At 38.6% G+C, this 13,592-nt stretch overlaps 1 protein-coding gene across 1 annotated transcript in view; it reads right to left on the reverse strand.

Moving 5' to 3' along the window:
• The window catches only part of Fam83b (family with sequence similarity 83 member B), a 49,515-nt gene extending 37,830 nt beyond the window's left edge, over positions 1-11,685 (reverse strand). The window contains exon 1 of the mRNA XM_027411130.2: positions 11,242-11,685. Coding sequence (XP_027266931.1) covers positions 11,242-11,685 — 444 coding nt within the window. The remainder of the gene's footprint in view (positions 1-11,241) is intronic.
• Between the last annotated feature and the right edge of the window lie 1,907 nt (positions 11,686-13,592).

Below are 13,592 nucleotides of genomic sequence, written 5' to 3' on the forward strand. Positions count from 1 at the left end.
ACGTACAGCATTTACAGGACTCCAGTTAATACACGAATGAAGCACCATACATATCATTAAATTGAAGTCCTGGAAGAATTTTCCCTTTCCAAAAATGAACCCTTTAGAGATGAATATAAATGACAAAGTGAGACAAAACATAGGTACTGTGGAATGCTAGTAGAGGGATGTACTTTCTGTGACTTCAGGTTTAATTTAGAAACTGGCTCTGCATAGAACTTATATTAAAGGACTGAATACTTTAATATGTCCATATATGCCAAAAATCTAACAGAAGGAAAAACATGAAATTTGGGTGTAATAAACCTTTATATCAGTAAATACCTTAAAATATAAAGCATTAAAACACCAAGCTGATAAATAAAATTTTGCTAATCTTTTACATTTTATATATTTACATGATTTATTAGGTAATTTACAGTTGTAAAATAATTGTATTGATATAGCATATTCTGAAGCATATTTACTACATTATGAAGAGACTATTAGTATAAGAGAAATTGATGACTAAAACTAATCATTCTCAGGAGTTACATTTTCTCAGCAGGAAAAACTAGACTTCTTGAAAATATTACTGTATTTGCTATCTGTTACTGCACAACAGATTATCCTGAAAACTTGAAACAGTGACACCTTTATCTAATAGCTGAAGAGGATGGGGACTCTAAGGGCAAAGCCTGTAGGTGCTCACTTAGAGGCTCTTTTGGCGCTAGGCTAGAGCTGTCTGCAGTTGATGGGAAGGAAAATGTGTTTCCAAGATGGTTCATTCACAGGGCAGTTGGTAGGTGACCTCAGCTCCTCATTCCAATGAACACTATGTAAGCTGTAGGTGACCTCATGAGGTAGCTTCGGGATTCCTTCAGAGTGTAATGCAAGAGAGAGTCAGACTGCCTTATGTCCCAAGCTTGCCTCATCTGTACCCTGCTCTACTTACTGGAAAGGAACCACCAAGCCCAACCCATACAAAAGGGGAAGAGGGAGGCTCCAACTTTTAAAGATTGCTGGTGAATGCCTTCCTTGGGTCCCATTATTTCTTGCAATGTTACATTGCTAAGATTTTCGATTTCTTCATATCACTCTCAAAACAAAATAAAACTCTGTAGACCTATGCATTATTGTGAAACTAAGCCTGGGGAAACGTGTGACTTTGAGCTCCTGGGACTATGCCTCTGAAGCTAAACCCTTCTGATTGAATCCAAATCAGTCTGTGTTTCACAAAACTATGGGGAGGCAGCAGACAAAGAAATATTTAATTCTGAGAATGAGCTGCAGAGTTTCTAAAATCCTCTTGTTAGCAGTTGAAATCCATACTTAAAAACATGACAGAGGAAACTGTGATTGGCTTCTCATGGACAATCTTTAATTTCAATGTGACTAGTGAATGGGAAAAATTAATCCATATGTAGTCCAAAAAGGTCCAACATGGCAAGTTTTCAAACATATTTTGTAAAATAACTATAATTAATATGATGTTATAAGATTCTTGTATTTTGTTTCAATTATGGCTATAAATTTTGATCTTTCCATATTTAAAAAATTGTGGAGGTGCCGGGCGTTGGTGGCACACCTTTAATCCCAGCCTTTGGGAGGCAGAGACAGGTGGATCTCTGTGAGTTCGAGGCCAGCCTGGTCTCCAGAGCGAGTGCCAGGACAGGCTCCAAAGCTACACAGAGAAACCCTGTCTCAAAAACCCAAAGAAAAAAACTGTGGAGGTATATAATTTTAATAATCATGTTTAACATAAATAGATTAAATGTGAAACTTATCCATATGTCAGAACACCTCACTACTAAATTTTACATGGTCATTTAATTGTATAGTGTTACTTGAAAACATGCTTTAACCTTTCGATATAGAAACATGGGGCTGGAGAGCTGGCCTGGTGGTTAAGTGAGCTTACTGCTCCAGGTTTGGTTTGTTTGATTCTCAGCACCCATATGGCTGATAACAACCACCTGCAATTCCAGTTCCATGGGTTCCAATACCCTCCACAGCTTCTGCACATATGTGATGCATATGTATAAACTCAGTCACACACAAATACACATACCAAAACTTAATAAACAAATAAAGCTTTAGATTTAGAAGTGTGCAAACTCTCTTAAGTTTCTCAGAGTTAAACTTTTGTGGCATGTTTCAAAGCCTTGGTGGGTTTTCTAAGATCCTAAAATCGAGTAACAAAAGCCTCTTTTAGCAGTGTCATCTTAATTACAGAACATAGCATATGTAGTTTTGACTCACAGAGTTTCATTAAGATAATGTTGGAAATGTTCCCTGATTTTATGCCCTACATAAAAAAAAAGTTAGAAAATTATATGCAATCCAGATGGTGGCGGCACACACCTTTAATCCCAGCACTTGGCAGGCAGATCTCTGTGAGTTCAAGGCCAGCCTGGTCTACAGAGCAAATTCAAGGATAGCTAGGGCTATATATCAAGACCCTGTGTTACAGAAAAAAAAAAAGACAGAAGAAGGGGGAAAATAAGGCAGAATGGCTCCCATCTACACAAATGTTGAAAATACTCAACATGAGAGTAAAATAAATGAAGACTTTAAGATTCCCCAGATGAGCAATATCTATATTTTAGTACTTACATAAATTTAGAAAATTGTCCAGTGAATTTTTCTAGTGAAACTTTACTTTTATATTTTAAACCCTTTCAATAACACCTAAGTTAGAAGCATTTTCATTAAATTCATGGGTGGTTCAGACTACAATGGTTTGCATTAAACCAACCATCATATAAAAAACTGATCTTGGCAGAGAAAAACAACTTTTAAAATAAATAAGATCAAATCCAAGGTTTGTGGGACCAAGATCCATATAAGGACAGATGGAGCGCTTGTTTCACCTCCCCCAGCTCTCATTTGCTAGTTCACAGGGCAGGACACTGAGGCCTAACCGGAACAGTGATCAAGAGCTGTCCTTTAATCTCAGAAGATAAAAAAAAACAAAAAACAAAACAAAACAAAACAAAACAAAAAAAAAACACTCAGCTCATAATTACCAAAGTAAAAAGGCCTAAAGAGTCCTGACCACACAGAAAATGGAATCCACGTGAAATCAGTGAGCAATGAGGAAATCTAAAAGATGTAACTGAGAAGGGGGAAAACCTAAAACACTTTGGACACTCACTAGGAAGTTGAAAGTTGCAGTTGAGATTTTCCTAAGGAAAAGGAGACCCTGGCAAACATTTAGGCATTTAAGGAGAGCCCAGAAGGGTTACATTTACATGGAATTAGGGAAAATGGATATAGACCACTATCTGATGACAGAATCATAAAGCCCCAGAACTTACCTGAAATTGGGTGATCCAACTTAAATCCCGCTCCTTAAATCCCTCAAGGTTTCCCTACTAAATTCCCAAGGCACTACAATCTTCCAGGCATGTGAGAAGACTAAACTAACAGCTAAGAGAAAAAAATGGGCTGAAAAATACATGAAATTACACACATATGAACAGCTAATGGAGCAGCCTTGTAAGTTATAGTGCGTTGGTAAATCCCCATGATCAGATGGTGTCTTGGGCAGGCATGCAGAGAGGATCTTGTTCTTGCAAAGTATTGGGTTCAGTTCCTAGCACCCACACGGTTGTACATATGTACATGCAAACAAAACACTCATATACACAGAATCAAATAATAATAATAATAATAATAGTAATAATAATAATAATAAAATAGAAAATGTATGAGCAAAAAGATCCAGAGGTCTGAATTTACTCTTAGGACTCAGTGATCAAGGCTACCTTTTCCCATTTCTAAAGAAGTAAGCATGCTATGCCAGAGCTCTGGAGTGGGAACACATTGCTGCAAAAGAGGGGAGAACCTGGCTACTGTGAGTGCCCAGGGTCACTGATCAGCTGGGTGACTTCGGACTTTTGGACTTTCTCCACGTCTCTGCCTGTCTGTAAAAACAGAAGCATCATGTTTGCTCTACTATCAATCGCTCCCGAGTTTCTGCCAGCAGAAATATGACCCCTGTGATACTGATGTTTTCCATTATGGATTTTTCAGGAGTGAATATTGGATTGATATTTAGCCAAATGGCAATGCTTCTGCCTTTCACATTTATTTGCTTGCTTAAGACAATCCCTTGCATTCCAATCCAAGAGGCAAAAATCAACACGATTACTAGTAGGAAATTAGTAAGACTTAAAAGAAAGTCCTGCCTTGTGAAAGAAGATAAGGAAACCGCATTTTCTGCTGTTTAAAATTCAAAGAGAGAGTCATGATTTAGTAGCAAACATTTATGCACAGTTAGGAGACTTTCCTTATTCCTAAAGCGATCCTGCCGGGGAGACTGTCATCTCAGAACTGTGATTGAGAGGGATACTAATGAGGAAGAGATGGGTGGAGGAACAGTGATGAAGTAGCCCTCCTTATCACTAATGGTGTTCTCAATTGCCAGTGCTACACTGTAATAAAAAGCCAGAGGCCTTCTAAGCAGCCTTATTACCAGAAATTTTAAAATTTCCACACAACAGGGAACCCCTTATCACTTGTACCCAGGGTGCTCCATACTGTTAAATTATTGCATCACTATGCAGTTCTATCATTTTATTACAGCAAAATCAGAAGCGGAAAGAGGCAGAGGTAGTTGTTTGATATTATTCACAATATGTATATATATCTAGTATTTAACAAATGAACACTCTTTTTAAAAATCTGTGAAAGGCATTAAAATACACACACACACACACACACACACACACACACACACACACACACACACACAAGAGCACACATACTTGGGGACACCAACTCTTTTAAAGCTGCTTATTTAGCTAATATGGAAAAAATTTTCTCACCTGTAAACTGGCTGAGTTTTCTTTTCTTGCTCCATTTACTATTTTCAGTGTTTCCCATAAGGGATGTATTTTAAAAATGAATCTTAAATATATAACTTTATAGAACTAATAATCTTGCCGATATCTATTTTCATGGCAAATGGCCATGTACAGGCAAATGGATGGCCTGGTACTCACTATGTACACCAACCTGTCTCTGAGTTCCTGTCAGTATTTTTGCCTCAGTCTCCTGAGTGCTAGGATTGAAGATGTGCTTATCACACATAGCTGTATCATGTTTTTTCTACTTTGATTTTTCACAAAAAAGTGTCATTTCCAGGCCTAATGGTAAAAGCTCAAGTTTTTCTAGGTCATTTGGATCGACTACTTAAAAGATCTCAATAACTGATACAAAAGTATATGATGAAGGATGAAACTGAACAGTGGAGTCCTATAACACAGAATGTCATGTTGCACATTGATCAGCCCATCAAGGCTCCCTTGCATACTTGTATCACTCTGTCTCATTGAGAAGACTGGCAGGCAAAGAAATGCCATGCCCCTGTAGTATCAAGAACTCCAATGAAGCTATCTCTGTTGTTCATTTTGTTTTGTTGTTACTGCTGTTGTTGTTGTTGTTGGCTTTGGGCGTTAGTTAGACCAGCCTTTGCTAGTCTGGAATTCACAATGTAGACAGGGCTAATATTTTGCCTCTACTTATCATTACACATGTTCTACCACACCCAGCCTGAAAAGTAACCTTTGATACGAAGCCTCAGTGAATACAAAGGTCTTCATCTTAACAAATCTATAGTGTTTTAAGGGAAATGCCTATAATCAGCACATGCCATCTCTTCTTTGTCAGTGTTCTTTCATGCCCTTGTGGAATGCCACCTGCTCCTTCTTCTTTGTCCTTATTCATCGTCATCATCATCATCATGAAAGCAAGTAACGTTGTAAAGCTGCTAAAATCTGTTCCTATAAAATGTAGTTGCAACCCGGAATAGTAGCACACACCTTTAATCCCAGCATTCTAGAGGCAGATAAAAGTGGATCTCTGAGTTGAAGGCCATTCTTCACTAGTGGGAGCCCCAGGACAGCCAGCTCTACACAGAGAAACCCTGTCTGAATAAACCACATCTCTCTTGTTTCCCTTCCACCTTTTCTCTCTCATAGATTCTCAAACATAAACACACACCACCATAGAATGCACTTCATTCAAGGAAATGATACTCAATTCAATGCCACTGAATAATGATGTCATTAAATCTGACAAAGCAACATATACTTCCAGGAAGGAACTAATTTTGAGTCAAATTTAATGAACGGATACACAGTGAGAGTTGGAACAGAGATCAGGGAGAAAGGAAACTCTTAACAGAGACTGAGATCACTGGGAGAGAGATGATCCTAGTGTAATGAAGGTGATGATAAATACTTAAGTGTCTCCTAGCTAGACAGGACATGTTTGCAAAGTGATGCAAACGGGAGTGACACTATGACACAATGACGCTCACTCACATTGTACACTAACTCAGCCAGGAGAATTAGACATTATAATAATCTTGAGTTGGTGAGAACTGTTAGCGGCTTAGAAAGGGATACCGGGCTTCAAAAATACACCAAAAAGATTTTGCTTTATATCTTTTACAAAGTAAGTGAAGATACTGATCCTAAACAGGTGGAATACTTGTCCAGTGTCACAATTAGTTATTGCAGAGTCCTGGTGAGCAAATACCTAATTTAGCACTAATTTTATACAAATAGCTGATTCCCAAGAAAAGCAGCCATCATCTGCTCACCTTCACCTTTGCATTTGTGGGGCCCAGTGATGAGCAATATTCTTCCGCCTTACTAACAACTAGCAAGGCCAAACAAACACTCCCAGGAACTCAGGGTGGAGCTGAGACCAAAGCCTCAGTGATGTGGTACTGGAGGAATGACTCCACCCTAATTCAAACTACACATCTGCTCATGAGTCTACCTGATTCCATATTCCTAGGAGTAAGATTTCTGTCGCACAAAATAAGCTGTGCTAGCTGGAAGACTTAGGAGGGAGAAGAGATGCAAACGGCATTCTGAACACACTTAGATCCAGTGAAATCAGAAGTAACAGCTCCCTAAATGCAAACCACGGATTAACTAGGAAAGATACTCCAGTGAAAGATAACTGCTTAAGGTAATCAGTAGGAGTGTTTCATAAGAGTAGTTCACAGTAATTACCATATATGCATATATAATCTTGGGAACACTTCTTGAGATCTTAATAATTGTCTGGGAAAAGTCATGTTGGACACTATTAGAATACATGAAGCTGATACATATGCAACTATGCCAACCACACAGAAAAGCACAGAAAGGAATTTAGGAAGTTGGAATATATTACTTTAGAGAACATGTATGAGAGTAGCTACAGTCAGCTTTTCCAAATTAGAAATTCAGAAGAGAAGAAAGTAAGCAAATGCATAAAATGAAGAGGAGTAATCATAAAATAACTTCTAAGCAATAACCAGAAAAAATGATAGGTATAAAATTTTAAAACCTATATAATTAAATACTATAAAGTAATATTCTAGTCAGAAAAACAAAGTGATTCATAGATCGCATAACAAGCTGGAAAGAAAAATTTAGTAATAACAATCAAAAGCATTCAGGAGCTGGAATCAATATTTCAATGGCAGATGCTGTATGTTCAGTGTGTGTGAGACACTGGCTTCAGTCTCAAGAATAAGACAAGTGAAAAAATAAAGTAAACATAAAGGGCATATTTAACATATATTACACACACACACACACACACACACACACACACACACACACACACACACAATTGTTCTGAGTAAAGACAGACAAAACAAAGTAGAGGTATCATCCCTTTATCCAAGAATGGGAAGGTGAGCTTGGTGTCCAATAAAGACCTCAGCTGTGTACAACATTATGAGCCCATTCCCCATAGAGGGATTCTTTCTCAACCTAGACACACGGGGAGGGCCTAGGCCATGCCCCAAATGATGTGACAGACTTTTATGATCCCCCATGGAGGGCCTCACCCCTGGGGAGTGGAAGGGGGATGGGATGGGGGTTGGTGGGGGACATGGGAATCTGGGAGGGAGAGGGAACTGGGATTGATATGTAAAATAACATTGTTCCCAATTTAAATAAAAAAGATGTAGAGGAAAACAAAACAAAACAAAACAAAAAATACCTCAGCTGCCAGACACTACAGCAAGCAGAATTTACACACTTTGCCTGAATGTAAGAATTTTGCATAGCAAGACACTCATTTGTTGTGGAATATTAGCTTAAGATGTTTTACATTCATTTACTCTGTGGAATACTTGTTTAATGATGCACACATTTTTTGCATTCTTTTATGTTGCACTTGTTTAACTCTGTGAAGCTGTGTTACTTTGTCTGTCTAAAACACCTGATGGTCCATTAAAGAGCTGAACAGCCAGTAGAACGGCAGGAGAGATGGATTGGTGGGGCTGCCAGGTAGAGAGAAATCTATGCTCCAAAAAAGAGGAATGAGACAGAGCAATAGAAGAAGGGGAGGATTCCAGGGACCAGCCACCACACAGCCAGTCATGGAGTAAGAAGGAAAGAAAGAATTGAATAAAAACAGGTAAAAAGCCCTGAGGCAAAATGTAGAAGAAGAAAAACAGGATAAGCTAAGTTAGAAAAGCTGGCTAGAAACAAGCCAAGCTAAGGATCCAGATATTAATAATTTAGATTAGGACTCTGGGTATTTATTTGGGAGATGGGTGGCAGTCCCACAAAGAGGTTAAAAAAAATCTTAGTTTAGTTGCAAATGGAATAGTAAACATAGATTTATCTTATTTTGGACCAGATCCTGGCTCTTCTGTCCCTTGTCCCAGCTTTATTTATTTAGCATTGTATTTCTATAAAATTTGACAAGGCTGTACTCTCTCGAGAAACTCTGAAGCAATAAATTTGTTTCTACCACTTAATTCTATCTTATTCAAAAACCATTATGATAAAAGGTCATCCCAATGCAGTAGTATGACTATATACTGAGTTACTAATAAAGAAAATTAAACCTCTGAAAAAAATCCAAAACGAAGTTTAGCACTGATTATCAGGTATCCATGAATTATAAAAGCTAAGAATGGGGCATGATTTGCTGTTGAAGAGATGGCAGGCATGAAGACCACAATTAAAAATTCATGTGCCAGTTTTTATAGTATTTTTTCTCTCTGCATAGTTAATTAACTTGGCCTTTTAGACATCACACTACAGAGCCAAAGCTGATCTCTAGCTCTCAATACTCCTGCCTCAGTATCTGGAATTTGGATGTTACATGTTCTGATGCTGTACCTGGCTGATTATTTGCTCTGATGTTGAAATTTTTAAGAAGACATTGACCAGTTATGGGGTAAATATGAATTTTAAAAAAAGGGGGGGGGAGAGATACTACAGAATTTCCTGAGTACTGTATCCTTTCAAAATCTGTAAATAAATGGAGTGATTTCTGAAGGGATGTCTAAAGTCCCTGAGATAAAGTACCCCTGATGCAGTCCCCTTTATGAATAGAGCCAACTAGACATTGATAATCACTGCATCTGAAGAGAGATGAGAGTATTTGATCTCCTGAAGCAGCAAACTATCTTCCATGATTTATGCTCCACTCAATATATTCAATTTATAATATCAAATAATTTTCTTTAAGCCAGCATGTATACAATATGATGAAATGCTTTTTCAATTTTATGCCATTTTGATTGTATAGACAAGAAGCAGAGCATAATCTTGCTTTACAGTATAGACTTTCAGTTCCTCTGGAAGCCCCAATTCAAGTGGGAGTTTCCAGAAAAAGATACTATTGTACAGGCTCATTAAATACACTGAGCTACATTAGGAAGAATTATATCTGGACAGGTCCTGACTAATGCTCAGTTTCTATGGGGGGCGGGGCTGGCTGAAAATATATGTTACTACTTGCATCATGTTTACGGTCTCACAGCTCAGGGGAGGCCGATCAGTGTGTATGCCACTACTCTGATGCACTCACTAGTTCACCTTTAAAACTGGGACTCAAGGTAGATTATGTCTCCTGATGGAGATTAGCAAACATTGGTAAGTGGCCCTTGTTATTATGTTGTTGGAATTCTCACTTTATTCATAAAATGTAATTTTATCATTTGCTCCCAGCACTAAAGAAAGGGGAGTTTTTAAAATATATCAGTTCAGAAAATTTGACAGGCAGTTTAGTTCATTCACTAAAAGCTTGGTCCACTACTATGTCCTCATTTGATAGCTAATGTTTAGTAATTAAAACAGATAAGCATTTTTGTCGACATAATGCTGCTAATGGAGTCAGCCCCCCAATCCCACCCCCGTAAGAAGTGAGGTTATCTGGATTCAAAGGGTTAGGGTTGCCTCACTATCACAAAGCCGAAGTCCAACACTAGCTTAAGAAAACTGGGTCTCACTGGTGTGACTCTTACGTATAAGTGATCTGTCTTGCAAACTGTAATGTCACTGAGAACTCTGAGGTCCTTATTTTTTACACTTATAAAACTATTTTTTTAAGCAATTTTGTGTCATGTCAACATACATAGAAAAAAATGAGGACATTTTTGGGTGTTTCCTCAACCCTTTTAATGTCCTAAATTTCTCTATTATACAGGATAGACCTAATAGATACTTTATAAATCAAAATCATATTTTTGTCCATTCTTTGAAAAAAAATCTTGAGTCAGTGTTTTACTACCTCCAGCTGGTCCAGAATTCACTATAGAGACCAGGATGCTCCCAAAGATGGCCATAAGGCCCTACTGACTCTCTCTCTTGAGTACTGAGATTACAGACATGTGCCACCATGCCCAGGCTGAACCAAATCTTTTAAACATGGGAAATGTTGCTATAGTCTTAAAAATATCCTCCATGGTTATCATCACATTTAAACAAACAAAGGAGAGATGGAAGAAAATTGTAATAATTTTCATTGATTAAAAGGATATTTCTGATGTTTTATATGAGCTCTAAAATAACTTTTATAAGACTTATAAGGCAATATAAGTACTTCATAAAGAGTATAAGGCCCCAAACTGCTAAGTGCTTCAGAACTTTGCTTGAAAATAAATTGTCATAAAGTTGATTCTTCATGATACATTAATACTTAATTCAGAAAACAGCTAGGTAGAGCTCTAGTTTATATAACAGAATAAACCATTCTGAGAACAAGAATTTGCTTTTAGTTCTATAGCAAACAAAGAAACACACACACACACACAAATCTTAAAAGAGATGTGGAATGTGTAAGCTTCATATACATACATACATACATATGTATGTATGTATAATTTCTGAAAATAACAGGCATGAGCCACACCCAGAAAATTTTAAATTAACATATGTTTCCATCATATTATAGCAGTGCACTTGTCCACATTTCATATTTTGCATTTTAAAATAGATATACTACTACCTTTCTTGCATCTTTTATCATCTTCCGGATAGTTTCCTTTATTGTAAGGAGATGTGCTCTCGGTGGATGAAAGAGGAGGTCTATATGGGTACTCCCTAAGAGTCCAGGCATCACATATGGCCAGCCTAAATCAAGATTTGGAGCCTCCACGTCAGACTGCATGGGCCAATAAGTCCCTGAAGATGAGGCATCATCATAGGAATTATCAGAACCACGCTCTGTGTGTTGTGCAAACTTCTGGACATTTTTCAAAATATAATTAATTTCTTCTTCAGCTAGAAAGTCTGACACTCGCTCCTTGACAAGAAATTCCTGGTAAGCTTCTATGCCATGTTCAATCAGAGCGTCAACAGCCACACGGTACCACTCCTTGTAGTGCGGCTCGATGTAGTTGTCAGATCTGCACTCATCATTCAGTGAGGAAAGCATTGACGAGGTCTCCATGGTTGCAGATGTTTGACGATGGTACTTTCAAATGTTCATCTGTGCAGAGGCAAGAGGTACCTGAGAGTGTGATAAGAAAAATCATGGTCATTTAGAATTCTATGTGCAGATATTTATGATATATGCCATAGGTCGCTTTGACAGACAGCATTTACTTTAAGTACCATTTGACGAAAGATGACACACTTCAGATCCAAAATGACATTAATAGAGTCACAATTCAATATCTGTCATGGCCAGATGAATCTCTTACAAACCAAGGCATTCCAAATTAGAGTGTGTCATGTGACATAATGGACCTGACTTCTCTGGTGTACAGAACGTGTACCCAACTTAAACCTGAAAGCCCTTGATGAGGCAGGAATTCCTAAAAGCCACTTCTGTTTTGACATTAAAATTGTATTGGAATAGGATTAATGCCTGGCTAGCCATTAATACAAATACATTAATATGCTGGAAGAAATATAAAAAGCACAAAATATGTGTCTTCTGGGAATTCGATATTTAGGTGATGTACGTAGAATGATATACACACAAAACTATTAGCTATTATTCTAACCTAAGCCATAAGCCATGCCATACAAAGGAACAAATGAGTCAGTATTCATGCTAATTCATTAATCATATCAGAGTCACTGGTTTAAGAATAAAAGTAAGTACAGATCGGTACATAATAAATGAGCTGTGGGCAGCCCTGAGCAGGAGGCATGCTGCAGCTACAGCTAGGGCTACAAGAAAGAAGCCGCTCCGGCAGCAGAAGATATTCCCATTCCAGACCAGGCCCAAAACACAGTCCAAAGAACAGAGGAAATGAAGAGGGTATTCAGAATCCAGGGAGGAAAACTCGGTATGTGGGAAAACAGGTTTCTTCTAGCAGTGAGAGACAGCTGAGCAGATAAGAAAGACTGAGCCAGGTGTGGCCATCAAGACTTCTGCAGTTCTGCCAAACTAAGGGTAAAAACAGTGCTGCTGTAGCTGGAGGCTCCACATGGGACCCCTTGTTTCCTGCTTCCCTGAAAGAGACACTGGGCTTCATCTTCTTCAGATTAGGCACTTCTCAGCTGCTTGAAGTCCTGAGGTCCTGATACCATTGTGGGGCTCACTACACAGCTGTGTCCCGGGTTACAAGAAGTACAAAGCTGATTTGACCAAAGAGGCTTTGGCAGTGCTTCTGGCCTACTTTAACATTTTACACTTATCTGATCCATTGCAGTCTTCCTCCCCCTCCAATTCAAATTCCATCTGCTAGGGGCAAACCTGGAAGCCATTACCCTTCCTCACAGCACTCACTCAAGGCTGACTCTGCCAAACACAGGGATAAGTTGTGAGGGCACAGCCACAGGCAATAGAGTCTGCTGATGAACAAGGCTCCGAAGATCTGTCATCTGTAGAGGCTTTTCACTGTGGAGAGAGAGGGGAGGGGGAATGCCTCACTCCCCCATTTTACTGGACCTGAACCTGTCCCCAAACGCAGGCTCAGAACTGTTAAGAGAAATTCTGCTTACAAAGCATACATGTTAATCATGAATTAAAACAACAGACTAGCCATGCTTATGTAGGTCTGTATTTCTAGAGCTCAAGAGGTAATGGCAGGAGGATCAGGAATCTAAAGTCAAATGAGGTGGCACAGTGATACCATTTCAAAGAAGCAGGTGCTGGAGATGCAACCCAGTAATATGTGCAAGGGTCCAATCCTCAGCCTTCAGCTTGAGGGCAGGGGTGAGGGATAAAACAAGGCATGCTCTTTACTGCTTCCTGAAGACCCTTTGACTTGAGTAATGTCTTAACCCAATGCTAGCCCACCAGAACTACCCCTGGGCCCTGGCTTTATGATTCAGCATCTAAGCTCTATAGAAGGAAGTCTCTGCCTCAGATGCTATTAGGATGGATCACTCCAGATAGTCCCT

This window comes from Cricetulus griseus, chromosome 4 (genome assembly GCF_003668045.3).
Source record: "Cricetulus griseus strain 17A/GY chromosome 4, alternate assembly CriGri-PICRH-1.0, whole genome shotgun sequence".
Taxonomy (NCBI): Eukaryota; Metazoa; Chordata; class Mammalia; order Rodentia; family Cricetidae; genus Cricetulus; species Cricetulus griseus.